The 25,476-nt window shown below is 47.5% G+C and overlaps 1 protein-coding gene across 1 annotated transcript in view; it reads left to right on the forward strand.

The window, feature by feature from the left end:
• Window positions 1–25,476, forward strand: part of LOC146177637 (putative aminopeptidase PLBD2) — a 60,323-nt gene that overhangs the window by 16,089 nt on the left and 18,758 nt on the right. The window contains exons 5-7 of the mRNA XM_084581605.1: window positions 224–315; window positions 1,045–1,205; window positions 22,977–23,069. Coding sequence (XP_084437731.1) covers window positions 224–315; window positions 1,045–1,205; window positions 22,977–23,069 — 346 coding nt within the window. The remainder of the gene's footprint in view (window positions 1–223; window positions 316–1,044; window positions 1,206–22,976; window positions 23,070–25,476) is intronic.

A 25,476-nucleotide genomic window follows, 5' to 3' on the forward strand; every position in this document is an offset into this window, starting at 1 on the left:
GTTTACGTCAAGAAGCTTTTTCTTGTCTATCGCATTGCAAGCGTTGGGGCTGGCCTGACGTCATAGTCAGTGATTCTGGCTCACAGGCCCTTAGATAGTGACGGAAAGCGCAACGTGGGGGAAGCACTTCCATACCATTTGGCGTTCACGCACTTTGAAATCAGATCATTTTGGACGTAGAATTTAACAAATTATTCTCTCTAATCTAACTATCGCATTCCAGAGGACGTCGTTCCAGGCCACACATTTACCATGTCGGCATACCCAGGAATGATTACTTCATGGGACTGCTTCTACATCACATCTACTGGCCTTGTGAGATATTACTTGGTTTTATGTTTCTAAGATAATGTACCATCGCATGCTCGAAAACGGCCTTCAGTGAAGCAGAAGGCATAACTTGTTGAACGATTACAATCAAACCGCAGGGACAACAGGCAATTCTGAAAAAGCAATGACCCATTGCATCCCTCAGAAATGGAGCCATTTAAGGTCCAATTTTGTTACAATTCATTGAATAAGGGCACGAAGCCGAGGTTGCTGCTATGTTCAATATGGAAAAGCCTGCATAAACTGTAGAGTACGACCACGTCTTTGCGAAAGTATTCTACGCAGCTGGGTCGCACACATGTGCTCTTCTGTGGACGTGAGTCGATGTTAATAGCAATCGTTATAACAACCAAACAAAATATTCCTACGAGTAGAAAATTCAGCACGGAAGCGCCATGCTTCATATACTCTCTAATAGCAATCGTTATAACAACCAAACAAAATATTCCTACGAGTAGAAAATTCAGCACGGAAGCGCCATGCTTCATATACTCTCAGAGTAGAACCTAAGAGGTACCCAGACACTATGTTCCTCAAACAGTATATAATATTATTTCTAGTAAGCTTAACTGGAGACTCTAGAGAAAATGGTTCCGCCATAATAACTGCTACGCCCAGGCGTTGACTAGTAGCCCTTGTTAGAGTGACGCATTTTTCGCAGCCCTTTACGTATGACTCCGCATGCTTCTCCCTCCATGGTCGAACGTTGCGCAGGCTATTACGGAGACAGAGCTGGTGAACGATAATGAGACGCTGTGGGAGCTGGTTAAACCCGATTCTGGCAAATTCAAGTGGGAGAAAGGAGGCATCGCCAACCGCCTCGCTACGTCGGGCGAGGAGTGGGTCAACGTCATGTCCAGGGAAAACATTGGCACGTGAGTACTGCTAGTACTGTAGCGGTACCAACTGTGTTGCGTTTTTCAAAAAGTGACATTTTAAATTGTCTTGTGGAATGAACGTGCACTCAGCAGTGTTCTCTTCGTATTGACTCTCGAATGGCTGAAAGATGACCGGAAGGCAACGACAGGTTAACGATAGGGCACATTGTAGTAAATCAGTACCATATTTTCGCTGCGCTCTCATACCTCAAAGCAAAATTGTAGCAAGTTGCAATGAAGTCTGACCTTGTGCGGTCAGAACTGTCAAATGGACTCATGTAGGTGGTGGTAAAAATATTTTAATGAAAATGATTAGGAGGTTGTAGCGGCGGTTGGAGTCCTCAGTCCGGAACCCCATTGGCGTAGGCTGCTGTCCGCGCTCTTCCGATGAGTTCTTTTTGAACCCTTGCGTCCGAGCTGGTCAGAGCTGCCTCCCACCCCTCCTGCGTTGGCTGGTTATTAATAGTGACAGTCTGATTTCGCTGGCATGCCCACACCATATGGTATAGGTCCGCCTTCTCCCCGCAGAATTTGCATTGTGAGTCAAATGACTCTGGATCTATTGCGTGTAGTCTGCGTGGATTGTTAAAAGTGTTGGTCTGTAGCTTGCGGAGGTGTATCTCCTCCCCTTTGTCTAGTGTCTTTGCCGGTGGAGGGTAGACCCGGCGAGATAATCTTAAGTGCTGAAGTATTTCGGTGTAAGTTAGCAATGGGATAGGAGGTTCCACGAGATCCGTATTGGGTGCCCGGGGGAGAAATGCTCGGGCTGAGGCGTGTGCGCTCTCGTTCCCTGGGATGCCCTGGTGACCTGGTACCCATACTAAGTGTTTATCCATGGGTTGGTAGCCACGGGTGTAACTATCTTGCAGGATTTTAGCTGCTAGCGGTGCAATCCTGCCCCTGAGGTAATTGCGATATGCTGTCTGTGAATCTGTAAGAATGTATTCTGAGGTAGTGTGTGTCGCAGCTAGGGCAATTGCCACTTCCTCCCCAGCCAGTGTGTCATGGCTGTGTAATATTAGTCCATCCACTGTTTTATCTTGGTGTACTACCGCAACGGCCGCCATTCCCTGTTCAGGACCCGCAGCATCGACATAGAACACGCCCTCGCGCCCGCCGTAGTGCCTTTTTATAGCTTCCGCTCGTGCTTGTCTTCTTGGCTGGTGAAAGTCGGGGTGCATATTCCTCGGTAATGGAGTTCCCTTGAATTGTCCTCTCCATGAGGCTGGGATGTCGCTTTTAGGGTCTAGCTGTTCGGGGCAATTGATGTTCAAATCGTTCAAGACTTGTCGGCCAGTCAGAGTCGTGGAGAGTCGTACCACCTGCGCCGTGAGGTGTGCCTCAATCAGCTCGTCTACCGTGTTGTGGACGCCCAGTCGTAAAAGCCGGTCCGTCGATGTCGTAAGAGGGAGGCCCAGGGCCTTCTTGTAGGCTGTTCTGATTATGACGTCGAGGTTCTTGATGTCAAACTTCTTGAGACGAAGGTAGGGTGCCGCATAGACGATGCGGCTCACGACGAAGGCCTGCACCAGTCGGAGAGTATCTTCTTCGCGCATCCCTGATTTCCGCGTCGTTATTCTGGCGATCATCCTGCCGACTTGCTCGCTCACGAGGCGGAGTTTCTGGATGGCGAGGTGGTTGTTGCCCTTGTTATTGATGCATAGACCCAGTATCTTAACGGTCTGAACTTCCTTTATGGGTGAGTTGTCAACGTGGATGTCGATCGTGGCCTGATTTTTGTGCTGGCGGAAGACTAGGAGTTCACATTTTTCGGGAGAGCAGGTTAGTCCACACGCTCGTGCATAATTCTGAACTGTTGTTGCCGCTGTTTGTAGTTGTTCTTCCATCATTCCCATACTACCCCTAGTTGTCCAGATGGTTATATCGTCAGCGTACAGGGCGTGTCGTATGCCCTGTATCTGATTTAGAAGAGGTGGAAGATTGCGGAGTGCAATATTGAACAGAAGTGGGGATAATACTGCCCCTTGCGGAGTGCCTCTCGTGCCCATCTTCACTTGCGTTGTTTGTTTAGTGCCGATGCTGATGTTGACTGTTCTGTCTTTAAGGAAATCATAGATGTATGAGTAGACTCGCTGGCCACAGTTGGTGGTCTGGAGATTTTGGAGGATTGTGGAATGTTTGACATTGTCAAACGCTCCTTTGAGGTCGAGGGATAGAAGTGCTCGGTCACTGTTTCTGCGTGCTGGATCAATGACTTCGCGTTTGAGTTGCAGAAGCACATCATGGGTGGACAGATGTGCTCTGAATCCAAACATCGTGTGTGGCAGTAGCTCGTTGTTCTCTAGATAGTTGGAGAGACGTGCGTGGACTGCCTTTTCCATGAGTTTGCCTGCGCACGACGTGAGGGATATGGGGCGTAGGTTTTCAATGCTGATTTTCTTGCCGGGTTTGGGGATAAAGTGTACATTGGCTGTTTTCCATGCCTGTGGAATGGTGCCGATGCGCCAGCATTCGTTAACGTAATCCGTAAGTTGCTGCAGTGCCTCCGTGCCGAGGTTGGTTAGAAGTCCGACCGTAATTTTGTCTTGTCCCGGGGCTGTACCTCGGCGCATATCTGCTAGTGCTGCTATGATTTCTTCTAAAGTGAAGTCTTTATCTAGGTCTTCGTTCGGTTCCCCCCGGTATTCTGGATTTGAGGGTTCTGCGTCTCTCGAAGTGCAGATATAGCGACGCGTGAGTTCATCCATGAGTTCATCATCCGTGCCTTGAAAGTTGTGTAAGGCTCGATGCAAATTTCTACGTTGTTCACTCTTCGATTTCGGTGGATCAATTAGGCATCGGAGAAGGTTCCACGTAGTCTTGCTGTCTAGGCGACCTTTGAGGGATTCGCACCTTTTTAGCCAATTGGTGCGAGCGAGGTCCCATGCGTATTGGTCTGCTTGAGTAGTTAGCTTCGCTATTCGAATTCTGAGTTTTCGATTGTGCCTTTGTTTCTTCCACCGTTTTATGAGACTACGCCTAGCTTCCCAAAGGTGTAGAAGATGGTTGTCAACAGCTGGGTGGTCCTCCGTGGTGGCAAGGGTTTTTGTGAGGTTTTCTTTAAGGTCGAGAATAGATGCCGCCCACTCTTCGTAACTAGTTATTTGTTCCGATGTAACTAGTTTAGTATCCTTCCTGAATTTCTCCCAGTCTGTCATTCTGGCTTGCCCACGAGGTTTGCTGTGCTTGTTGCTTTCAAAGATGGTCTGCAGCATGTAGTGATCGCTGCCTAAGGTCTCTCCCGTATTGAGCCACTCATAGTTGCGGGCGTTGCGGACGAGCGTCAGGTCGGGGGAGGTATCCCGAGTTATGCTGGTACCGACTCGAGTCGGATGCTGCGGGTCAGTAAGTAAGGTGAGTGCCATGTCAGCGATGGCGGAAGCTAGTTTCCTGCCTTTAGTGTCTTCCTTTGGATATCCCCATAATGGGCTAGAAGCGTTAAAGTCGCCGACTATAGCTAGGGGAGCTGTGTGAGCTTCTCTTAGTGCTTTGATAAAGATAGCGTCAAAGGCTGCGCGGCGCTGTTTGGGGCGACTATATATATTGAGTATATAGGTGCCCTTGCTGTTACGGTGTTGTGGTAGCAACTTTATGAAGGTATATTCAATGTCGCTGTGTAGGTCAAGGTCTACAGTGGTTGCTGTGCATGATTTGTGGACCAAAATACATGTCGAGGGGTTTGTTTGATGTGTTGAGTATCCTCTGATCTTAGCCTCCATATTTACTTCTTGCAGGGCTATTATTTGCGGCGCATGAGAATAAGAGTCTATGTATTGTTGTAATGTTTCCCTCTTGCGCTTTAGTCCCCTGCAGTTCCATTGTAGGATGGTGAGTTTAGGTCTTGGTTGTGGCGCCATGTTGAGGATTAGAAATGTGTGTCGGATCCTGTGGTGGATCTTCAGGTTCTTTATCAAGTTCAGGGATGACTAGGCGACGATTTCCCATTTTGCCCTGTAGTTTTGTGCCCTTGTTGTGAGAAACATCCGAATATTCCTGAATTTTTCGGTCAATTCTAATCTCCTGCGCTTGCATCCTGATTAGAACTGGTTCAAGTTTTTCCATCATGGGCTTGATGACTGATTCTAACATGCTTTTGATTGTCGTCTCGATCATAATTTGTAATTTATTGGCCATGAGATCTTGGACTGTGTTTTCCAAGCGGGTAATGCGGTCCTGTGTTTCGGTGTTCTCAATAAATTGCGGCATGGGTGCCTGCGGTGCTGCTGCCTGCGGTTGTGGTACCTGCGGCATTGGCGCCTGCTGTGGCGTCTCTAGTGCAGTTTGCCTGTCGATAGTGCTAGTATTTAGCTCCTGTGGGTACGGAGGGTGTACCTCTTCCTTGTCCTCCTCCATCGGACATGCCTGTTGTGTCAATGGAGGTAATGTGTTCTTCGGGTTGGCTGCGACGCCTAATTGCTCTTTTAATTTCCTATTTTCTGACTTTAGTTTCTCGATCTCTGCTTTAAGTTGTTTGTAAGCCAACGCTTCGGGGGAGGAGGCAGCTACATCTGCCCAGCTCACCTTGCCGTCGTTGCGCTGGTCCTTGTAATGGGGTCCTGTTGTTTTCTCAGCTGGACGACTGCCGGTGGGGTGCGACGCCTTGTCGCTAGTGTCACGTCCTTTGCTTGATGACCGGGAGCCGCGTGGTCCTGAGTTGCTGCTGTTGGACTGGGCCCGTTGGGTCAGTCGGTCCCCGCTGTTAGATGTGCCTCTGCGGCTGGACCGGTCCCGAAACTTGGCCCTGGACTGGTGACTGTCTTGACCTGTCTTGGATTTGGCTGGTTGTGATGTTCGGTACTTGAACTTGCATTGATTCGACCCCATGGGATGTGGGCCTTCGCACACTGTGCACTTGGGTTGGCAGTCATGGGCTTCTTGAATGTCGTCCTGGCCACACTGCGGACATCGTGACTGCGCAGGGCAAGGGCAGACATCCGCCCGGTGTCCAAGTTTCCCGCACAGCAAACAGGCTGGTGTTGTTTTCTTGTACAGGCGCACAGGAAGCGCCTCTCCGTAGTAAAAGACGTGAAAAGGGACCTTTCTTCCTTCGAAAGTGACGGCCGCTTTGTTGGAGGAACCTAGTTTTCTCACGCTCACCACTGGTGCGTCCGGGGAGCGAAGCGCTTCCGTGATGTCTTCGTTGGAAACCCTAGGGTCCACCTGTATTACTCCTTTACATGTGTCGTCAGAAGGCCGGAGGTAGGAGTACACTGCGTGTGCTGTGTCCCCTAGTTTAAGTTCTTGAATTGCGAGGATCTTTCTGATTATTTCGGCATCTCGTACGCCGACGACGATGATGTTTTGTTCCCAAATGAGCCAAACGCTGAGCGCTGCTGATGTGTTATTAATGCCTGCTGCCATGTGCAAGGAGCTTCCGAGAGTGTTGCTTCCCCTGAATTTGCTGAGATCCAGCGTTCCTCTAGGTTTGATTATGATGACTGCATCTTGCTTGTCGAGACGCGGCTGCGGAGGAGGCTTCCAACGCTTGACTTGCGTGCGTGGCGTCTCCTGCAGCGGCGTATCAGCTGCGGCGGTGAAGTGGCCATCTGGCGTTCGTCCTTTCTGCCGTGCCGAGCGGTTGTTACGGGCTGATGCGCGTTCCCACTCTTCTATCTTGCGTTGGATGTTGGCTTCTGTTACTTTGTCGAAAACTGGCGTTTTCGCCTGCGGAATGGTGACGATACGCATTCCATCCGGGTCGTACCCCGTCAAGGTTGTCATGATTTGCGGCAGAGTTTGCCCGCGGAGCCGCGGCGGGCAGCTGACTCGAGGCCTATCTGTTAGGCTTAGCTACTCGCTCGATCCGCTTGAACTTGAAATCCTCGTTGAAAATGGTCCCACCTGAGAAACGGTGGTCTCCTCGTTGTTCTGAAGTGCCCGGGAACAAGTCCTGCTGCTTTTGAAGCGCTTTGGAAATCCTTGTCCGGGAAAGGAGCATAAATTCGGCGGAGCCGATGTAACACACGGCCGTCCTTCCCGACTGCTCGCAGCGCCCCATGGACTCATGTAGAATATATTGCAGGTGCAATTTAATGACTGTACGCCCTTTTTCGTACGAGAGTCACTCCAGCCTTATTAACTGTTGCAGTTATTTTTCATTTCACATACATTTTATGTATACCATATGGGGCTACAATAGGAGGGGAAAATGTGACGAGTCTTAATAAATTGAGAAAAATAAGTCAAACTAGTGCAGTTGAAAGATACACTGAGAGCGCCGCAAACGTAGATGTTGAGAAATAACTGCTTTGAAAATTTTCATTCACTGATAATTGGAATAAAAATAAGTAACCATTGTAAGAAATGGCCATTCCAAGAATAAAACAAATAATTGATACTCTGAACATATTACTCCTGCCAAAATATTGCCGCGTACTGTTAAAACCTGTACTTGTTACAGCCGCTGGCATGCGGTCTTATCAGTGCTATTGTAGCGCACAGATCGATTCTGTACTCATTATTTGTTCATGTTTGTTGTTGCGAGTCGCATATTTATCATTTTATTTGTCCTGTAAGATGCGCCGAGCTCTATTTCGCAGATTCAAGCCACGCGTGTGTAATACAAATGCCCAGGTTATGCTAGTCACCGTTAGCGGCTTTAAGTAGATATTTCTTCGCTGCTTTAAATTGAGCTTTGGCTGGTGCGACAGGCATTCATTGTACGACGACCGACGAGCATATTGCTGCTATCTCCGCCGCCGAGTTGCTCTGTTCTTTTGCGAGCACAAATCAGCCCCAAAAATATTTGATTTAAGTACTATTAGGCCTGTCTTCTCTTTTGTGCCTGTTGCATTGTCACTACGACGTGACAATATGCATAACAGAATAAAACGAATAAGTGCTCAGAGACAAACAAAAGATTGCAAATATGGGCCAGTTACTCCATTATGAAAATGTTCTTAATCAGTCAAAAAGGACAATGACGAGAGCAGGGACCTACACCGCGGTGACTGAACTGCATGGATGTGTGCTTTATTGCAAAAGGGTAATCTCTTCCCAATACTAACAGAGCATGCGCCGAACAACCAGTGTTACATTCCGCACTACCCCGCCGGGGTGGTGCAGTGGTAAGACGCCCGACTGCCGTACCGGAGTACCCGGGTTCGAACCCGACCTCGGCGGTTGCGTTTCGATGGAGGCGAAATGGAGTGGCGTCCATGTGCTGTGCGATGTCAGTGCACGTTAAAGAAAAAAGCACGTGGTCAAAATTTCTGGAGTCCTCCACTACGGCGTCTCTCGTAGTCTTAGTCGCTTTGGGACGTTAAACCCCACAAACCAAACCAAACCAAACTGCTTCGGAAGACCCCTCCAATATATCGCCGGCGATCTAGGAAGGTAAATTTTTTCTCCAACAAGCGCACTTAACACTGATATATTCTCTTAACAGTTAAATAGACCTAAAGAACCTCCCTTCCCTTTGTGCCCTTTTTCTGCAAACAACTTTTTTGGTCGTTTAACGTTTTCCCAAGTATTTCACCCCAGAAGAGCCAAGCACCAGGCCGAGGGAAATCTTGTACCCACAAAACCGGTGGGAACCGTGCGACACCAGGGATACAACCTAGTACCTCCCGAAATTGAGGCGCATTCGGTCAAAAAGGGACACATATGGGCTTCTGTCGCACAATGCGGACTTATCGTTGTCCGATGGTGGAACTAATTACTGACCCGTCGGCGCAACTTTTTATAGCGAAAGCTACACTCGGCTATAAGCGGACTTCGCGGAGCCGGGCAGAGGCCACTTCTGCGCATGCTCCGTTGACGTGGCAACCAGCTGTGCTGTTCCAATAGTATTGGTTGATTGATTGATTTACAGGAAGGGAAAGGCGCGGTAACTGTCTCACTTGTTTTTCGTGGACACCTCAACCGCACCGTAAGGGAAGGTAGGAAGGTGGGAGTGAAAGTGGAAAGAGAGAAAGAGGAGCCGGTAGTGGAGGGCTACGGTCCACCAGGGGATCTTTAACGTGCGCTGACATCGCACAGCACACGGACGCCTCTTCGTTTCGCCGCCACTGCGCTCGTTAAAGAGATGAGGAGGAGGGTAGTGGCACCGCAGCAAATGCCCGCACCGGCGCGGAGAGGAGCAGAAGGGTAGTTTCCGCACTGCACATGCGCGCGCCACCATGGAAAGCTGACCGAGTGGAGCAGGAAAGCGTCTGCCGGCATTGCACGTGCAAGGCATGAAAGCGGATCTGCCTTGAAAGCCGGTGAACTTTTATGCGTTCCGGTCGATGCAACTCTGGTCGCCCGCAGCCAAAGCTTTCACTCCACGTTCGGTTCAGCAGTGTTGAACCACTATAATTTTTTCAACGAATTCGCCGCAATGGCAAACTTTCATCATTTAGCAATGAGGTCACTGTATGAGTTCTACTTAAGTGCGTTCGCTGGAAAAGTATTTGCATTCCTATGTCGCCGGCGACAGTCTAGGTGTTTTCTCAGGTAATAGTGCGGAATCTAACACTGCAGTGAGCTGCGCATGCTCTGTTAGCCTTGTCGGGAGTTTGACCGTTTTCAATAAAGCACACTGGCAGTCCAGTCGTTATGATGTTCGTTTCTCCCGTTGTCCTTGTTTTCATTTTTTGCTGGTTCTCCTCTTCATAACGAGATACGCAATGCGAACACAATCCGAACAATCTTAGCTGTATGAAAGACACGTACAGATACAGAAATACTGGAAAGGGCTACAGATCTATTTATTTGGTATGAAAACAGTTTCTAAAGAGAGCTACAAGGGCATTTAATGAGGAGCAGGTTTTCCGCTTGTGCCATGTAGGCAGGGTATTATTTTTTGAATACGTTATTCGCATATGATTACCGCAAAGCATATGCGCTGAATCAGCCCGTAACGGGTTCACCATCAATATGTGGCAGGCCATATGGCACGTTAGTCTGGGGTGCAGTGCAGAGTTCACATATAGAAACCCGATTGCTTAGCTGACTTTTAGTATCGAAGCTGGTACAACAATCAAAGGCATGCTAAATTCGCTCCGTTTTTGAGTTGAGTAGGTCAGTTGGTGTGCCAGTTTGCCAAAATATATTGAAACAGAATGTTATTTTTCACTTTTGTATTTGTAGATTTTTTATTACTTGTGTACAAAATCGAAATCACCCTAATATTAGAGCGGAAGCGGCACTGAATAATTCAAAGAAATAAAAATAAACAAAAGTTAAATATACAAAATTTTTCGGAATCTCTCCTTATAACTAGACAAGAAATATAGTCATCCACCTTTCACACACTCGTTGTGTGATGGAGGCATCACAGCTCACGCAAAATTACAAGAGGTAAGAAAAAACACATTAAAAATCAATTGAGAAGATACCTATGCAAGACACTGCAGTTTCCATTTTATGTTGTTTCAAAAGAATGGGGATGGATATTTGAGGAAAATATTTTGTTTAAAATATCCGGTAGGTGATGTTTCATTCCTTACTGTACGAAATTCATACGGTTGGTTATTACAGAAACCTGATTTTCACTTCATTCTTCACTTCTCACGGAATATGCTCTGAAGATCCATAGCATTAGACCTGTCAACGCGCCATTTGACAGGTCTAATGCAATTTTAGGTCCCGGTGACATCTGCGCTTGCACGAAATTCGGATTTGTCGAGAATGCTTGGCATCATGCATGCAGCGACGGATGCGAAAACTGAACAAAGCAGTAAAATTGTTTTGATTGTAAAAGAAAACTCGGGGTCCTTAGTCTCCGCACTAAGGGTTGGATATGACAGCCTTAATAGCTCTCCTTGTTAACTGTCCTCGCACGGGTTCCTTTTCGCGGTACATGAGTACTTTGATAGTCGTCTAATACAGAATCCCTTTACTTGTTCTTGTGATACATCAAAACCAACCTTTATTATGCACTCGTACGTGAAAAGCAACCAGACAAAGATACAAAGCCTCGCTTTCCCAAGCTTAACGTGCGTTCGTGGCCTAGAAACAGCGTATCTCCCTCGGAAGTTGCTGAAGCCCTACCGCCCTGACAGCATACTCAGTTAAATTTCGTTTTCTTCTAATCTCCCCCGCCCATCTGAAATGAAAGACCCGAGTTGACATCTTCTGACAAATCAATTAGGTTATGTGGCCGTTAGACATACATACGACCAATGCCAGCCTCCATCTGCGACTGCCAAATCCCTGCATGTGATTTTTCGCTCCCAATGGCGACACTGCCGACTCCAATTCAGTCATTAACGCTATCGTGGTAAAGTTAGAATTAGGAGATTGAACTAAACACCTGTGGATTCCAGATCAGGCGTGCTACCTCTAACTATGCAGCAAGGCAGGGCAAGATACTTCGAAAAAGTATCTTCGATACCGATACTCGATACCTTGAAAATTTGCATTTCCTATGTCGATACTAGATGCTGGATCGTAATCGAATTTCGATACAGATACTTGGCACTGTATCATCGCTACTTCGATACATCCCTGAAATCCTAACATAATATGTTAGTACCATTAGCGGCGTTAGGAAATTTTACCGTGCTTTCTGGAATCTTTAGAGCATTCCTGCAGCGCAGCTTTTCTGAAAGGGGTGAAACGAATACGCCAGCAAGGTGTTATTTTTTGGGCCGCTCTCCTTGTCAGAACATCACATCGAGTCGAAGCCATGGTTAAAGTTTAGCGATTGCTTCCACAGGCAGCCTAGCGAATTCTTTAAACTAATGCTCTTCATTCGAACCTAAGTGAGACACTCTGATGGGCTAGTTGGTTCATATTAGGCGACCGAATAAACCTGCGCTAAAAACGGGACAGAAGAAACACACGGGAACAAAAAGGCGCAGGCTTCCAACTAGATTTATTCGCGAAACAGCTGGCTCATAAAGCCTCTCAACAAATGAAGGAAGACACTATCGCGAAAAACGCTCCACATTTACTACAACACATTATGGGGCCCTGTCTGGATAGAACCACCTTCCTCGGTAGGGCAAGGGACAAATCTGAAAGGCCTTCCTTCCTAATCGCCAAAAAAAGGCGACGACTGCGTCAGTTCGCCGTCAGTATCGCTATCGAAACAGGAGTGCCTATAGAAGGGCATGTTCGGGTTGCACAGTCGCTTTGATTATGCCATAATAGGCTGTTGTAACTGTCAAGCGAAGGGTTTTGCGTGATAGTGTATTTATTGTTTTATTGAGAGGGTCTATGAGCCAGCTGTTTCGTGAATAAATCTGGTTAGATGTTCCTACCGTCCCATTTTTCGAGCAGTTTTACTGGTTCCTTTAATACGAACCGATCTGTGAACACTTGTCTATACATACAAATACAAAAGTGAAACGTGCGTGCGTTTGAAGAACTGAGCGGTTATGCTGTCATCAGTGCGACAGCTTTTGAAGCTGTGTATGTTGTTAGAAGCTAGAAGGAAAACAAGAAAAATAAAATGGCTGAACGTTTAGTCCGGAAAGACCGCGATGTGGGTGTGCTAAAAGCGACACAAATGCGAAAAGCCTCACTACATACGCACATGAGCACACCGAAGTGTTGTATTAGATGAATCTGCCTTTTATCAGCGTTTAAGAGTGAACTATAGCCTTGTTTACTCAAGCATCCGGGAGGTAGTTAGGGAAACCGAGGTTCACTATCGTCGCTGGAGAAATATAGATAAAAGATAGAGGTATCGTATTTTTACAGAAAGTGGCAAATATAGTGTCAGTCAATTCGCATAATTAAAAAGTTTGTGTTTTTTTAATATAGGAATATCTTTACAAGTTTTATTCAAGGTCTGTTCAATTGCTTTTCGAAAAAACTTGTTTGATGGTTTGGTCTGTTTTTGGTTTGTTGGGTTTAACGTTCCAAAGCGACTAAGGCTATGAGAGACGCTGTAGTGGAGGACTCCGGAAATTTCGACCATCTGGGGTTCTTTAAAGTGCAGTGACATCGCACAGCACACGGGCACCTTGCTTTTCGCCTCCACCGAAAAGCGGCCGCCGAGGCCGGGATTTGATCCCGCGTCCTTGGGAACAGTAGTCGAGCGCCGTAACCACTGCGCAACCCCGGCGGGGTTAAAACTTGTTTGACAACGCATAGTTTGTTATTGGAAGTGTGCTGGGAAATTGTGTTCAAAGCTTTCATGTCGTGAATTTCATAAAATTTTAGATGCTATATCTTTCCAGAAAAAAAAAGTTCTAATAGAAGCCAGTTCCCTCTGCAGTTGCGAATAATGTATTTGTTTTCCGTCAAGTTCAGTCGGTCAGTCGATCGTGTCCGACTCTTCGTGACCCTATGGACCATGTCACGCCACGCTTTCCGGTCTCTCACTATCTTCCTAACATCACATAACTTCATCTGCAGTGCCTCGAGGATGCCATCTAACCATCGCGTTCGCTGCCTACCCCTTCTCCGGCGACCCTCGACCTTTCCCAACATCAAATCTTTCTCCAGCGACTCCTGTCTTCTCATCAGATGACCAAAGCAGCTGAGTTTTAACTTTAGAATTTCACCCTCCAATGAGCAGTCAGGGTTTATGGCCGACAATATCGACTGATTTGATCTTCTGGCAGTCCAAGGAACTCTCAAGAGTCTTCGCCAGCACCACAATTCAAACGCGTCAATTCTTCGGCGGTCAGCCTTTTTCACAGTCCAACTCTCGCATCCATACATCACAACTCGAAAGACCATAGCACGAGTTATACGGATCTTGGTTGGCAGACTAATGTCTCTGCTCTTTACTAGGCGGTCAAGGCTAACCATTGCTCTCTTTCCCAGAAGCAGGCGTCTCCTAATTTCATGGCTGCAGTCTCTTTCCGAGGTAATCTTGGCGCCCAAGAAGAGAAAATCTGTCACAGCTTCCACTTCTTGTCCATTGATGCTCCAGGACTTGAAGGGCAAGACGCTATGCTCTTTGTCTTTTTAATGTTCAGTTTAAGCCCAAACTTCTCACTCTCTTCTTGCACGCGCCTCAGAAGTCTCTTGAGTTCCACTTCACTTTCTGCCATTAAAGTGGTATCATCCGCATATCTAAGGTTGTTGATACGTTTTCCAGCAATCTTCACTCCAGCTGAAGCCTCGTCCAGACCGGCCTTCCTCATGATGCACTCTGCATATAGGTTAAATAGGCAGGGCGACAGTATGTAGCCTTGCCTCACTCCTTTCTCAATCGGAAACCAATCAGTAAGACCATGCCCACTTCTGACTGAGGCCTCTTGTCCTTCATACAGGTTCCTGAGGAGACAGATGAGGTGAATTGGAACTCCCATCTCTTGGAGAGCTTGCCACAATCTGCTGTGATCTACGCAGTCAAACGCTTTCGCATAATCAATAAAGCAGAAGTAGATGGGTTTCTGGAACTCTCTTGCTTTTTCCATGATCCAGCGAAGGTTGGCAATTTGTTCTCTAGTTCCTCTGCACCTTGCGAAACCCAGCTTGCACGTCCGGAAGCTCCCGATCCACATACTGCTGCAGCCTTCCTTGGAGGACTTTCAACATCACCTTGCTAGCATGCGAAATAAGCGCGATCGTGCGGTAGTTGGAACAATCTTTGGCACTGCCTTTCTTTGGAATGGGGATGTAAACTGACCTCCTCCAATCCTGTGGCCACTGCAGGGTTGTCCAAATCTTCTGACATAATGTATGCAGAATGTTAACAGCATCATGGTTGAGGTTTTGAAGCAACTCAGCTGGAATGCCATCAATTCCGCTAGCTTTGTTCTTAGCAAGGCTGGCTAAGGCCCATTCAACTTCACTCTTCAGGATGCCCGGCTCGAGATGAGTAATCACGACCGTCTTATGTTGGGTTTGCACGTTCGGGTCCTTCTTGTACAGTTCTTCTGTGTATTCCTGCCACCTCTTCTTTATCTCTGAGGCTTCAGTGAGTTCCTTGCCTCGTTTTTCCTTTATCACGCCCAGCTTAGCACAGAAGCTTCCTTTGATATCTTTGATTTTCTTATACAGAGCTCTTGTGTTCCTTAATTGGCTGTTGTCCTCAACTGCTTGGCACTGTATGTTCAGGAAGGCGTTCTTATCTCTCCTTGCTATTTTCTGAAAATCGGCATTGAGAACCTTCTATCTTTCTCCTTCCCCCATAACTTTTGCCATCCTCCTTTCCTCAGCAATTTGCAAAGCCTCTTCAGATAACCAGTTTGCTTTCTTGCATTTCTTTTGCTTTGGAACTACCTTAGTAACAACTTCTTGTGTTATATCACGAACATCAGTCCGCATCTCTTCGGGCTCTCTGTCTTCTAGATCTAATACTTGAAATCGATTCCTCACTTCCACAGCATATTCTAATGGAATTTGATCCAGATCATACCTGAAAGGCCTTCTAGTTTGCGCTTTCCTCAATCGAAGCTTAATTTTGGCAACAAGAAGCTGATGATCGGTGCCACAATCTTGACAAAACTCTACTAGCCTCTGCCCAGCTTCATTTGGCTCGCCAAGACCGAACTTGCCTATAATTCCGGATATTTCTTCACTCCCGACCTTAGCATTCCAGTCTCCTATGAGAAAAACGACGTCTGATGATGAGGTGCGGTCTAAAAGGCATTGTAAGTCCGCATAAAATCTCTCAACGTCAGCTTCTTCAGCAGTAGTGGTCGGTGCATAGACTTGGATAACTGTTATGTTGAAAGGGTGAACTTGGATTCGAAGTGAAATCATTCGGTCGTTTTTGGGGTTGTACCCTAGCACTGCTTTGCCATTATTCTGTTTACTATGAGAGCGACCCCATTCCTTCTCTTGGATTCGTGCCCACAATAAAAGACATAATGGTCGCCGGAGTTAAGTTCACCCATTCCGCTCCACTTGAGCTCGCTGATACCCAAGATATCAATGTTCAATCTGTCAATTTTTCGCTTGACGACATCCAGGTTACCTTGCGTCATAGATCTTACATTCCATGTTGCTATGTGATATATCCCTTTGCAACATCGGACTTTCCGGTCGCTTCCCGACACATCCACAACTGAGCGTCCTTTTGGCTTTAGCCCAGCCGCTTCATTCGTCCTGGAGCTACTAGGAATCGCACTTTGTTCATCCCCAGTAACATGTGGGACGCCTTCCAACCTGGGGGGCTCATCTTCCGGCGCCATATCTTTAATGGTATTGTGACTGGCCATATTGTTTTCTTGGCAGGAAATACTGGAGTGGGTTGCCATTACCTTCTCCAGTGAATCACATTTTATCAGAACTCTCTGCCGTGACCTGTCTATCTTGGGTTGCCCACACAGCAGAGCTCACGACTTCGTCGAGTTTCGCAAGCCCCTCCGCCACGACAAGGCAGTGATCCATGAAGGGGATGAAGAGTTTAGCTCGCCGAAAAGAATCCCCCGGGCTTACATGGGATCGCCCAGGCCGAGCCTCTTCCCAAAAGCTAAGTCCCACAAAATGGCGGACACCCACGCCGGGGACCGCTCTTGTCCCAGTTTACGTCTGGTCATCGTCGAGCTGAAAAACTTATCCTGCAGCTCTCCCATCGTGCGTGGCGGACTTGTCAACTACTGCCACCGCGTTGGCCGTGTTGTGGGTCGCACCCACGTGCTCGGGCAGGCGGGATCGCAACACCCGTGGTGCACTCCCATGACGTGCACCCCTGCCAGACGCCTTCGCGCCCCCGACTTCGGTAACTCTCTTCGTGCTGAGCTCCACGCGAGAGCCCGATTCTACCAAATTTTGTTAAGCGTCTTGGATTGGACGCCGGCCCCGTTGCAAACCTCTTTTGGGACCTACCACCTACGTACCGGAAGCGCGAGTGGAGTCTTCATCCTCCACCCCTCTGGTCTCACAGCGGTACTACTGACAGACTCTCAAAGGGTGCTTGCACCAGTTCTGCTTTCGCTTCGTCTTCACTCTCTTAGCCTGCTGAGACGCTCGCAGGCCTCAGTGTTTCCCGGGACGTCCCTGGCGTACGCTGGAGGGGGAGTGAAGACAGTCTCTAACAGCGCCCCCATGCCTCCTCGCGGACTGGGTTACACAGGGTTGCCCCTACCCCTGATGAAATTAGTCAGCGGGGATTCCCCTGCGGCGTCCTTGCATAGAGACTTAGCCGGCACAGCCCATCCCTGGACTACACCGGCGGGTGAACAGACTCTTATTTCCCGCTACGAGGAGTGGTCACCTCCAACTCCAGCGGCTTCCACCTTGGATTACAGGGAGTTGGGAGCTCCCCAGCCTTATCCCTAGTCCCGTTTATCAATAGGGTACGTCATCGGTAAAGGCTGTCATTTTCGGTGGGCCCCACCGTAGCAGTTCCTAAGCCCGAGAATCTATCCCACTTTAGTGGGATAGACTTCCTCCGAGTGCACAAGGCTGCGAGGTTCCAGTCGGCCGTCTGAGCATTCACCGGCGTGGCCTCTCCTGATTACAGGAGCGCGCCATTGCTCCCAGCCTTATTCCTCAGAGCTTCATCGACAATGGTTCACCCCTCTCGGTTACAGGAGGAGGCAGCCCCTCCCAGTGACCAACCAAAGGTCAATCCACCCATCATCGGAAAAACTGCCTTAGTTTGCTCGATGACAAATAAATGCCACCAGGCTGACCTGTCCCTCCTCATCAGGTCACAGCTGAGTCCTCTACGCTTCCACGGAGGGCTCTCGAGTGTCTGCTCACCCGTGTTGTAGTCCCGCTACAGCCACCCAGAGGCTTGGATTTACGGGCCCTCGCCAGACATAGGCCTGGCTATGGGAGGAGACTTATGCAACACAACTCCGTCCCAAACGCCGTAACTAAAAGAACGCGGTTAGCCGACTGTATCGTGGTGGACAGAGGCCTTGAAAGCTTGTGTTTATGCCGCCAAGCAGAGGTGTCACACGGAGCCCGGGGGTTTTGGGAAGGTTGTGCGTAAGAGTTCCTTGGAGTAGGACTTTTTGACGGGTTAGTTGGTACATGATCTTGATTCTTATAGCGCTGACGAAACATCACAGGAAGAACGACACAAAAGGACAGAAGCGCTTCTTCCTTTTGTGTCGTTCTTCCTGTGGTATTTCGTCAGCGCTATAATAATCAAGTTCCTTGGACTGCCAGAAGATCAAATCAGTCGATATTGTCGACCATAAACCCTGACTGCTCATTGGAGGGTTAAATTCGAAAGTTAAAGCTCAGCTACTTTGGTCATCTGATGAGAAGAGATGAGTCGCTGGAGAAAGATTTGATGTTGGGAAAGGTTGAAGGTCACCGGAGAAGGGGTAGGCAGCGAACGCGATGGTTAGATGGCATCCTCGAGGCGCTTCAGAAGAAGTTATGTGATGTTAGGGAGATAGTGAGAGACCGGAAAGCGTGGCTTGACATGGTCCATAGGGTCACGAACAGTCGGACACGACTGAACTGAGCTGAACTGTGCATAAGTTACTGCATTCAACAGCACTGACTGAGGGCACTGCTTGACGAGAATCAAACACCACAGAGACAAACAGGGGGGCCGATGGCAAAGGGTGGAAAGAGCGGCTAGAGGTACAGCAGTCTGAGCAATCCCTACTGCGTGTTCTTCTTGCGTTTGCGCTTTGTTCATATCTCTCCGTGTGTCTGTTGAAGGCTTAGCAGCTTCGTATTACGCACTCGGTGCTTAACAGTAATGCACCTCGTGAGCACGTACTTACCATTGCCTCCTTCAGTTATAAAGAAAGGGAACCTGGAAATGTGGTTGACGCTGAGAGGCCGGGGCATTTGTAGGGAACTCAGGCGGTACTACAAGCCGAGCTGTCTCAGGGCCTGTACTACCGTCCGAGCGAGAGCTGTCAACCCCGTCTCACAGCGGTTTCAATATTTGAAGTTCTGTTTAGTATCGAGTATCTTCAAAATACACGATACATGGAAAATGTACGTTCGATACCTATAATCCAGTACGTTCATTTCAGCACCCGATACCTAACACCGACACACAAAATGTATCTAAATATAGTATTGGAGATACATGTATCTTCGATACTGCCCATGACTGCAATGCAGGCATGCTTGTACGGCTTGTCTGAAGCGGGGGTTTCTATCTTTGCCGTGTTTTTTAGGGACAGCTACACAGCGCTATCCTTGAGATTTTCTTTGGTGCCTGAAAGAGCGCCAGTTCGGGCATCTCCTTTCGTATGAGAGAGTGATATCAGAATCCGTCTGCCAGGTCCCTTGTTTTCACGTTACCCCTAGGTGACGCAGGGTCGTTCATACGGCTTGGTTAGAGCGCGACTTTTTTATGTGGGCTTGTAGCCCATGCTACCGCGTCATGTACTTGAAGGCAAAGCTTACGTGTCCCCCATCACGTTTTTGCACTTAGATGTAGCTCAAGGCAGCGTGGGTGAGATCACACAGGCTTTAATTAAAGTACTGAGGATCACAGTGCGTAACAAAGTTTACGTTCATAAAGGGCGAGCGCACGCAAAGCAGGATGCGCACGAGCAGCTGCCTACAGTAGCCATATCACTTTCTCATCATACCATTAAATGCGGAAATTAAGTGTCCCACTCCCAACTATCTGGTTTTGGTTATCGATACTGAAGCGCATGCCATGTACAGCCTTTGTGAAGAATATACCGCCCATTCCCTGTAGCGGAGCTTGTCACGCCTCTGCAGTGCTCGGAATCTCTCAGTTGTCAAGAAATTCTGTCCTCCCCCTTCTCGAGATTATACATTGGAGGGCCGCTCACAAAGGCCTCTGTTTCCACCACATCGTTGGAGCACTTGATTTGGCACGAAGCAGCGATGCAAGAAGCAGCTTTTCAAAATCAGAAAAGAAGCATGCGTCAAGACCAAGATCTCAAATTAAGGATAGCCTCAGTTTGTTTTGCTGGAAGCAATAGGTCTGGTTTAGGGGGTTCGAACGTCGCAGATAGGCTCAGGATATGAGAGACGCCATAGTTAAGGACTCCGGAGTAATTTAGATCACCTGGAGCTCGTTGACGTGCACTGACATCGCACAGCACACGGACACCTCACCTCGCTTTCCACCTCAATCAAAAAGCGGACGGCACGGTCGCGGCTAGCTCTCACGTCCATGGGTTCAGATGTCGAGCGCCCTAACCACTGAGGGACTCGGCGGAGTTCTGTAAAGAAATAGGATTTCCTAATAATGTTTAATTCGCGCAAACCTCAGTTGTACTGTGCAAGCAGTGCTATCATAGAGGCCAGTTGGTTCTGCATATTTGTTCTCAGCGCGCTAGGACACACTGTTCGTCCTGTCTATTTTACGGAGCACTCTAATTCTCTGGGAGGGAAGGCGAGTTCTAATCTGGCGCTACAAGTGCAATCCCGAGAGTGTAAGTCGGAGAATGACCCGTCCCTTCGTGCGCCTGATTTCAATAATACGGGTGTAGTTTACAGCAATGGTAATTAACTCTGCAGAGAGTTGGTTGAAGCATTTTACATTGCTAAAGCCGAGCCCAAGCGTGTGGCTAAGGCGTCGGTTAGCCTTCATTGTAAGGAATTAGCTCTATTAGAAAAGTCGTTAGTTAGGCCTTGACTTTGAATTGGCTTTCAATTTTCTTCTTCATCTTCTTCCCAATTTTCTGCCATTCCACCGGTTGGGTTGTGCGGGTGCTTTTCGGAAGGAGTCTTCGTTGTTTTCTTCTGTTCAATAAACATTCAGTTGCTAGTCCTGCCTTGTACTGTCCTCTTCTTTCCTTTGTCTCGTCCTTTGGCTGGTTAAGTATGAATCCTTACCAACTTGCCCAGTCGTCAACCTTGTTGTTTTCGCGCCTTTTTCTTCTGCTAGTGTGTCCTAGCACTCTAAGAACCAATTTATTGTGCAACTGTGTAAGCGCTGTGTGGAGGAGTGTAGCAGTAGCAGTAGGGAAGTGACAACTTCTCCGCGTTTTGCCGGTCGCTCACTTTCCTTTGCATTCCTTAGGCAACTGTTGCTCTCATTGTCATTTCATCGTCACTCCAACATTGCAAGCACCCGTAATATCTAGCCTCAATCATAGGCACTGTTGTGTGTTTTGGCTATGTAGCGGGCTGTTCTTTGCTCTGTACGTAAGCAGCTGATATTTTGAAAACACTGGGCACCGTTTGTTGCCATGTTTGCAGAGTAGTGTAGTTAGATATATTGTAATTATGGATAAAAAGTGCCCCATCACGCATCATTATAATTGGTTTCATATTTTGTATAGAGTACTGCTGTGTGCACATCGTCACTGTACAGAAATAATCACAGATTCTTTTTATAACCTCCGGTTTTGGTGCTCAGTCGTGTGGTAACGACAGCGTGGAACACCAGTAACCATCGCTCTAGCAACAAGAATGTCTTCGTGTAGAGGTCAAAGTTGATGGAGAAAAAAACGCAGTCAGCGTTATCGGCTGCTGTGACAGTTACAACGAAGCGTAGTCGCTCCTAGCGAAGAATTTCTGGGTACAAAACACTGCGCTCTGAACGTACTTTTTGGTAGGGGAAGCTCTACAAGCAGCATACAAACGTTGGACGCTCTTGTAAGGCGCGGTGTCTGGACTGGTACTGCTGCACTTAAAAAGTGGAAAGAAGGTTGGTCCTCGGCGCATAAATTCAGGCGCCTTTGTGCATCGGTTATAAGAATAATGTGTCACATTAGCAGAAGAAAACTGTTCAGGAAAAAACGGAAGCCATAATTATCTGCAGTTGTTTGGTAATACTCGTTGACGGCTGAAAAAATGCGATCAGATATCGGATATTGTTAGCCATTATCGCAATTTTCGCAACTTTTATTTGTTCCTCCCACCGGAAATTCTCCTTTATCACTAGATGACACGTAATAAAATTACCAATATTATTTGTTCTCGAAGGCTCAGCTCTTATGCAAGCCCATCCCGATGGTGATTCTTGCTGAGGACTCAGGAAAAACAGGTTTCCCGCTGAAACAAAATTTTACCTCGACGTCAGCTTGTCTAGAAGTACAACCGGAAAAGAAAGTGACGAAGATCAATTGGCAGCAATTTCTAGTTGTTTTAACCTAGTGTAAATATTTTTTTGCACGATACATACCTGGTAAAAGCTTTCTGTATCATATTTTATAGCGCCACCTAGGAGCCTTCGATTCAAATGGCGGACATTTAACCCTAAATTAAATTGATTACTTCGAGCAATTGCACCCGCCATGGTGGCTTAGTGGTTAAGACGCTCGGCTACTGAACCAGGGCACCCGGGTTCCAAGCCGACCGGTTTGAACCGCTCTGATGGTTCGTTTAGCGTTATTCTTCAGTCATATCCATCAGTGTCTCTGTTGGCCGGGGTGCTTGAAAGACTCGCTGGGGAGACTCGCGTGTTACGTCTCTATGCCAGACTTTTATTGAATTGCCGGCACGAAGCCACGTGGCTTTTACCTCATCAAGCAGTTTATGCAATAAGAGCGATATCTACAAAGTAAAATATCAGATAAATTTCTTGGTCGATGGTGTGAAGCGTATGAACGCTCTCTCTCTCTTTACATCGCGTTCACACCCTTTATAATAATTCCAATCTCTAGTCGTTTTCGTTTGAAGCATGCCCCTTAATTATAATTTAATTTACTGCATGAATGAACGCTGCACCCTCACATGTCATGCAGGTACCAGTGTGAACAAAAGTAAACGCAGCATGCTATTTCTTTCAAAAATTTTTCGTCTTCCATAATTGAAATTCATGATATGTGCAGGCTAGTAGTAGACACCAACGCACGTTCACGTGGAAAAATTGTATTTTTTTGTCTTCATTGCACAAGCCGTTACTGTTTTTTAACAGAAAAGCTTGCTCCGTTTACTTATATCCGCACCTGTACCACTGCAGTCATTACATTTTTCGAGTAAAAAGCTGTTAGGGATAGTTGCATGCTCTTATTGTGTACGCGATATTTTACTCTAAAAAGGCTACCTTTCCTCTTAATTTTCTTTCTTTTTTTTTTGCAGTGGGAACGTTCAATCGATGGTCGTGGATTACAAGTTGTTCACTCCCGGAGCACCTCTTAAAGATGGCACGCTATGGGTAAACGAACAGTTGCCGTGAGTGTTCTTTTCTTTAACTCCTTCCCCTCCTATTGTAGATGTAACATCACGGCGCTTCACACAAAGGTGCTAGACGCATTGCAAAATCTAAAACATTGCTTGTTTAAAATTGCAATCTCTATGAACCAATCACCAGTGACATCGGAGCGTGTCGGAAAGAAACTATGGCATTAAAAAATTCGCAATTAGTAGAGCCTCTGACAAACCAACCAACCATTATTTTTCCTGTGCAACGTTATGCCTCTTCCTGCGCTAATCACCAATTTAGCAAAACAGACTCCATATTATTTTAGGTCTTAGTGTACGGTCCTTTCGTGCAATATTCTCGATACTAGAAAATTCTCGAAATCCTACAAAAGTCTACGAAATCCTACCAAATCTCGAAAATGATAACACACAGGTTAGTGAAAATAAAGAGGGTCTTCGCTGTCTTTTCTTCAGCGTCACGTAAACTTCTTGTGCGTGTAATCACTTCCGTTTGCGTCTTATATGATGTGTTTTTGTCATGATATTGTTTGTTAAACACCCTTAACTACACTTCGCTGATATGAATAAACTAGCAGTACTTCAAAACGATTGCGCCACCGTAGACACACCACGAAATTATTATTTATTCTTTTATTCCTGCATGGCGCACTCGGTCTTCAGTTCTCTTCGGAATTTTTTAAATTCGGTACTCCTATTGTGTTCAGCAGTGTCTTATTTTGGATGAACTCTTCATATTGTCCCGCACTTTGTGACCAGGTGCCATACACGAAAGCCCGAAAGTGGAACTCGGGAGTTGTTAGCCCTGGGAGATGTCTAAAGCGGCTCACAGTGAAAGCGTGACCAGCTATTCGTATTTTTCCTCCAGAGAGGCACCACCTGGCAATGCTAGGTGGCACAACACTCCCTTTTTTTTTAAGGAAAGGAAAAAACAAAAGCGCTGGAAAGAGCAGTACGAAAAACAGTAGCGGGAAAAAAGAAAACGTTCCATGGGCGGCAGTGCGTTAAGCCGCATAATGTGCACAATGTCAGATTCGGGCTGTGGAGGTTTTGGTTAGGCTGCGCCGTGTGGGACAACTTCATTAGTGACTTCACTGATACGGCCTAGCACTCGGTAAGGCCCCAAGTAGCATGAGAGAAGTTGTTCGGACAAGTCTTGGCGACAGACTACTGTCCCCGTCCAGGTTTTGTCTCATCAGGTTGACACTAAACGTTTCGGTGGCGGAGGTTGCAGCGGTGCTTGTCAGCGCTCTGCTTCCGTCCAAAGGGCAGCTGGGCGAGCTGACGGTCGTCAGCAGCGCGGAGAGCATATTGCCGGTCTTCTGTGGTGGGCTGGTGATCTTCTGGATATGGGAGCATGGCATCAAGCACGCTCTTAACTTCGCCTCTGTATACAAATCGAAATGGCGGGAAGCGTGTTGTTTCCTGAAGGGGCGTATTATACGCAAAGGTAACATACGGCAGCATCTCGTCTCGCGAGACAATGTCCGCAATCGCCTTGCTCAATATTTCTGTTGAGGTCATTACTCTGCAGGTGGTACGCTGTTGTCTTTCGACAGATCGTGCAGTTCAGCTGAAAGTTGTGGTCGGTTAGCTGTGCCGTGAAAGCAATCCCTTGCGAATTATCCCCATGATGTTAAAGGGCCACTGTCCACCCTCCGGTGGAAAATATTTTCTTTTCCGGTGACTGTGAGGCTTCGCCCCCAGAACGCAAGGCAGCAATATATTTTTGAACATGGTAACAAAAAATCCAGTTACAGCTACCGCAATCACCCGATTCTGTCGTGTTTCACTCCCGTTTCCTCGCAAAGGTTTTTCACTCTCCTGCCCGGTCGTCTAGCCTCCGCAAGACAAATTCCCCTTCCTCCTCCGCGTTTGGCGGAAGGTGGGGCGTGGCACCCTGCGTACTAGAAAACGAAACGGGCGAGGGAGCGCGCGCCGTTGCATTCATTTCATTCAGTCCGGCCATGGCGAGGGAAACACAAATAGTCGTGTACGTTCATCCTTCACCCGTCAGTCAGCGAGACGGACCAATGGATGTTGTTGCCCTCTGACGTCAGCCTAGTGGCGCGACGAGCGAGCATAGAGAACGGGGAAGCTGGTTTCCCGAAGCATGGTTTCCCGAAGGGGAGGATGAGAGAGCTTTGATTCGTATTCTTGCTGCTTTGCGGCTCGTATCGCTGTAGCATTTTGCAGACTATCTCCGGTGCCTGATCGAAGCATTGGGATCCCTTGCTTAAAAAGTCATGCCCTGAACAGTGGCCCTTAAAAACTTGCTCGCGGCTTTCGAACAAGATTGAAGCGCCATCCTCGAGACTGAAATATACGTTCCTCAGTTTTGCAGCGTCGTGCCATGGGTAAAAGCAGCGACACGTTCAGACTAAAGGAATCAATTCTTCACATCCTCAAAAAAGTCACC

The sequence above is a fragment of the Amblyomma maculatum genome, chromosome 10 (genome assembly GCF_055883805.1).
Source record: "Amblyomma maculatum isolate TAMU_Amacu chromosome 10, ASM5588380v1, whole genome shotgun sequence".
Taxonomy (NCBI): Eukaryota; Metazoa; Arthropoda; class Arachnida; order Ixodida; family Ixodidae; genus Amblyomma; species Amblyomma maculatum.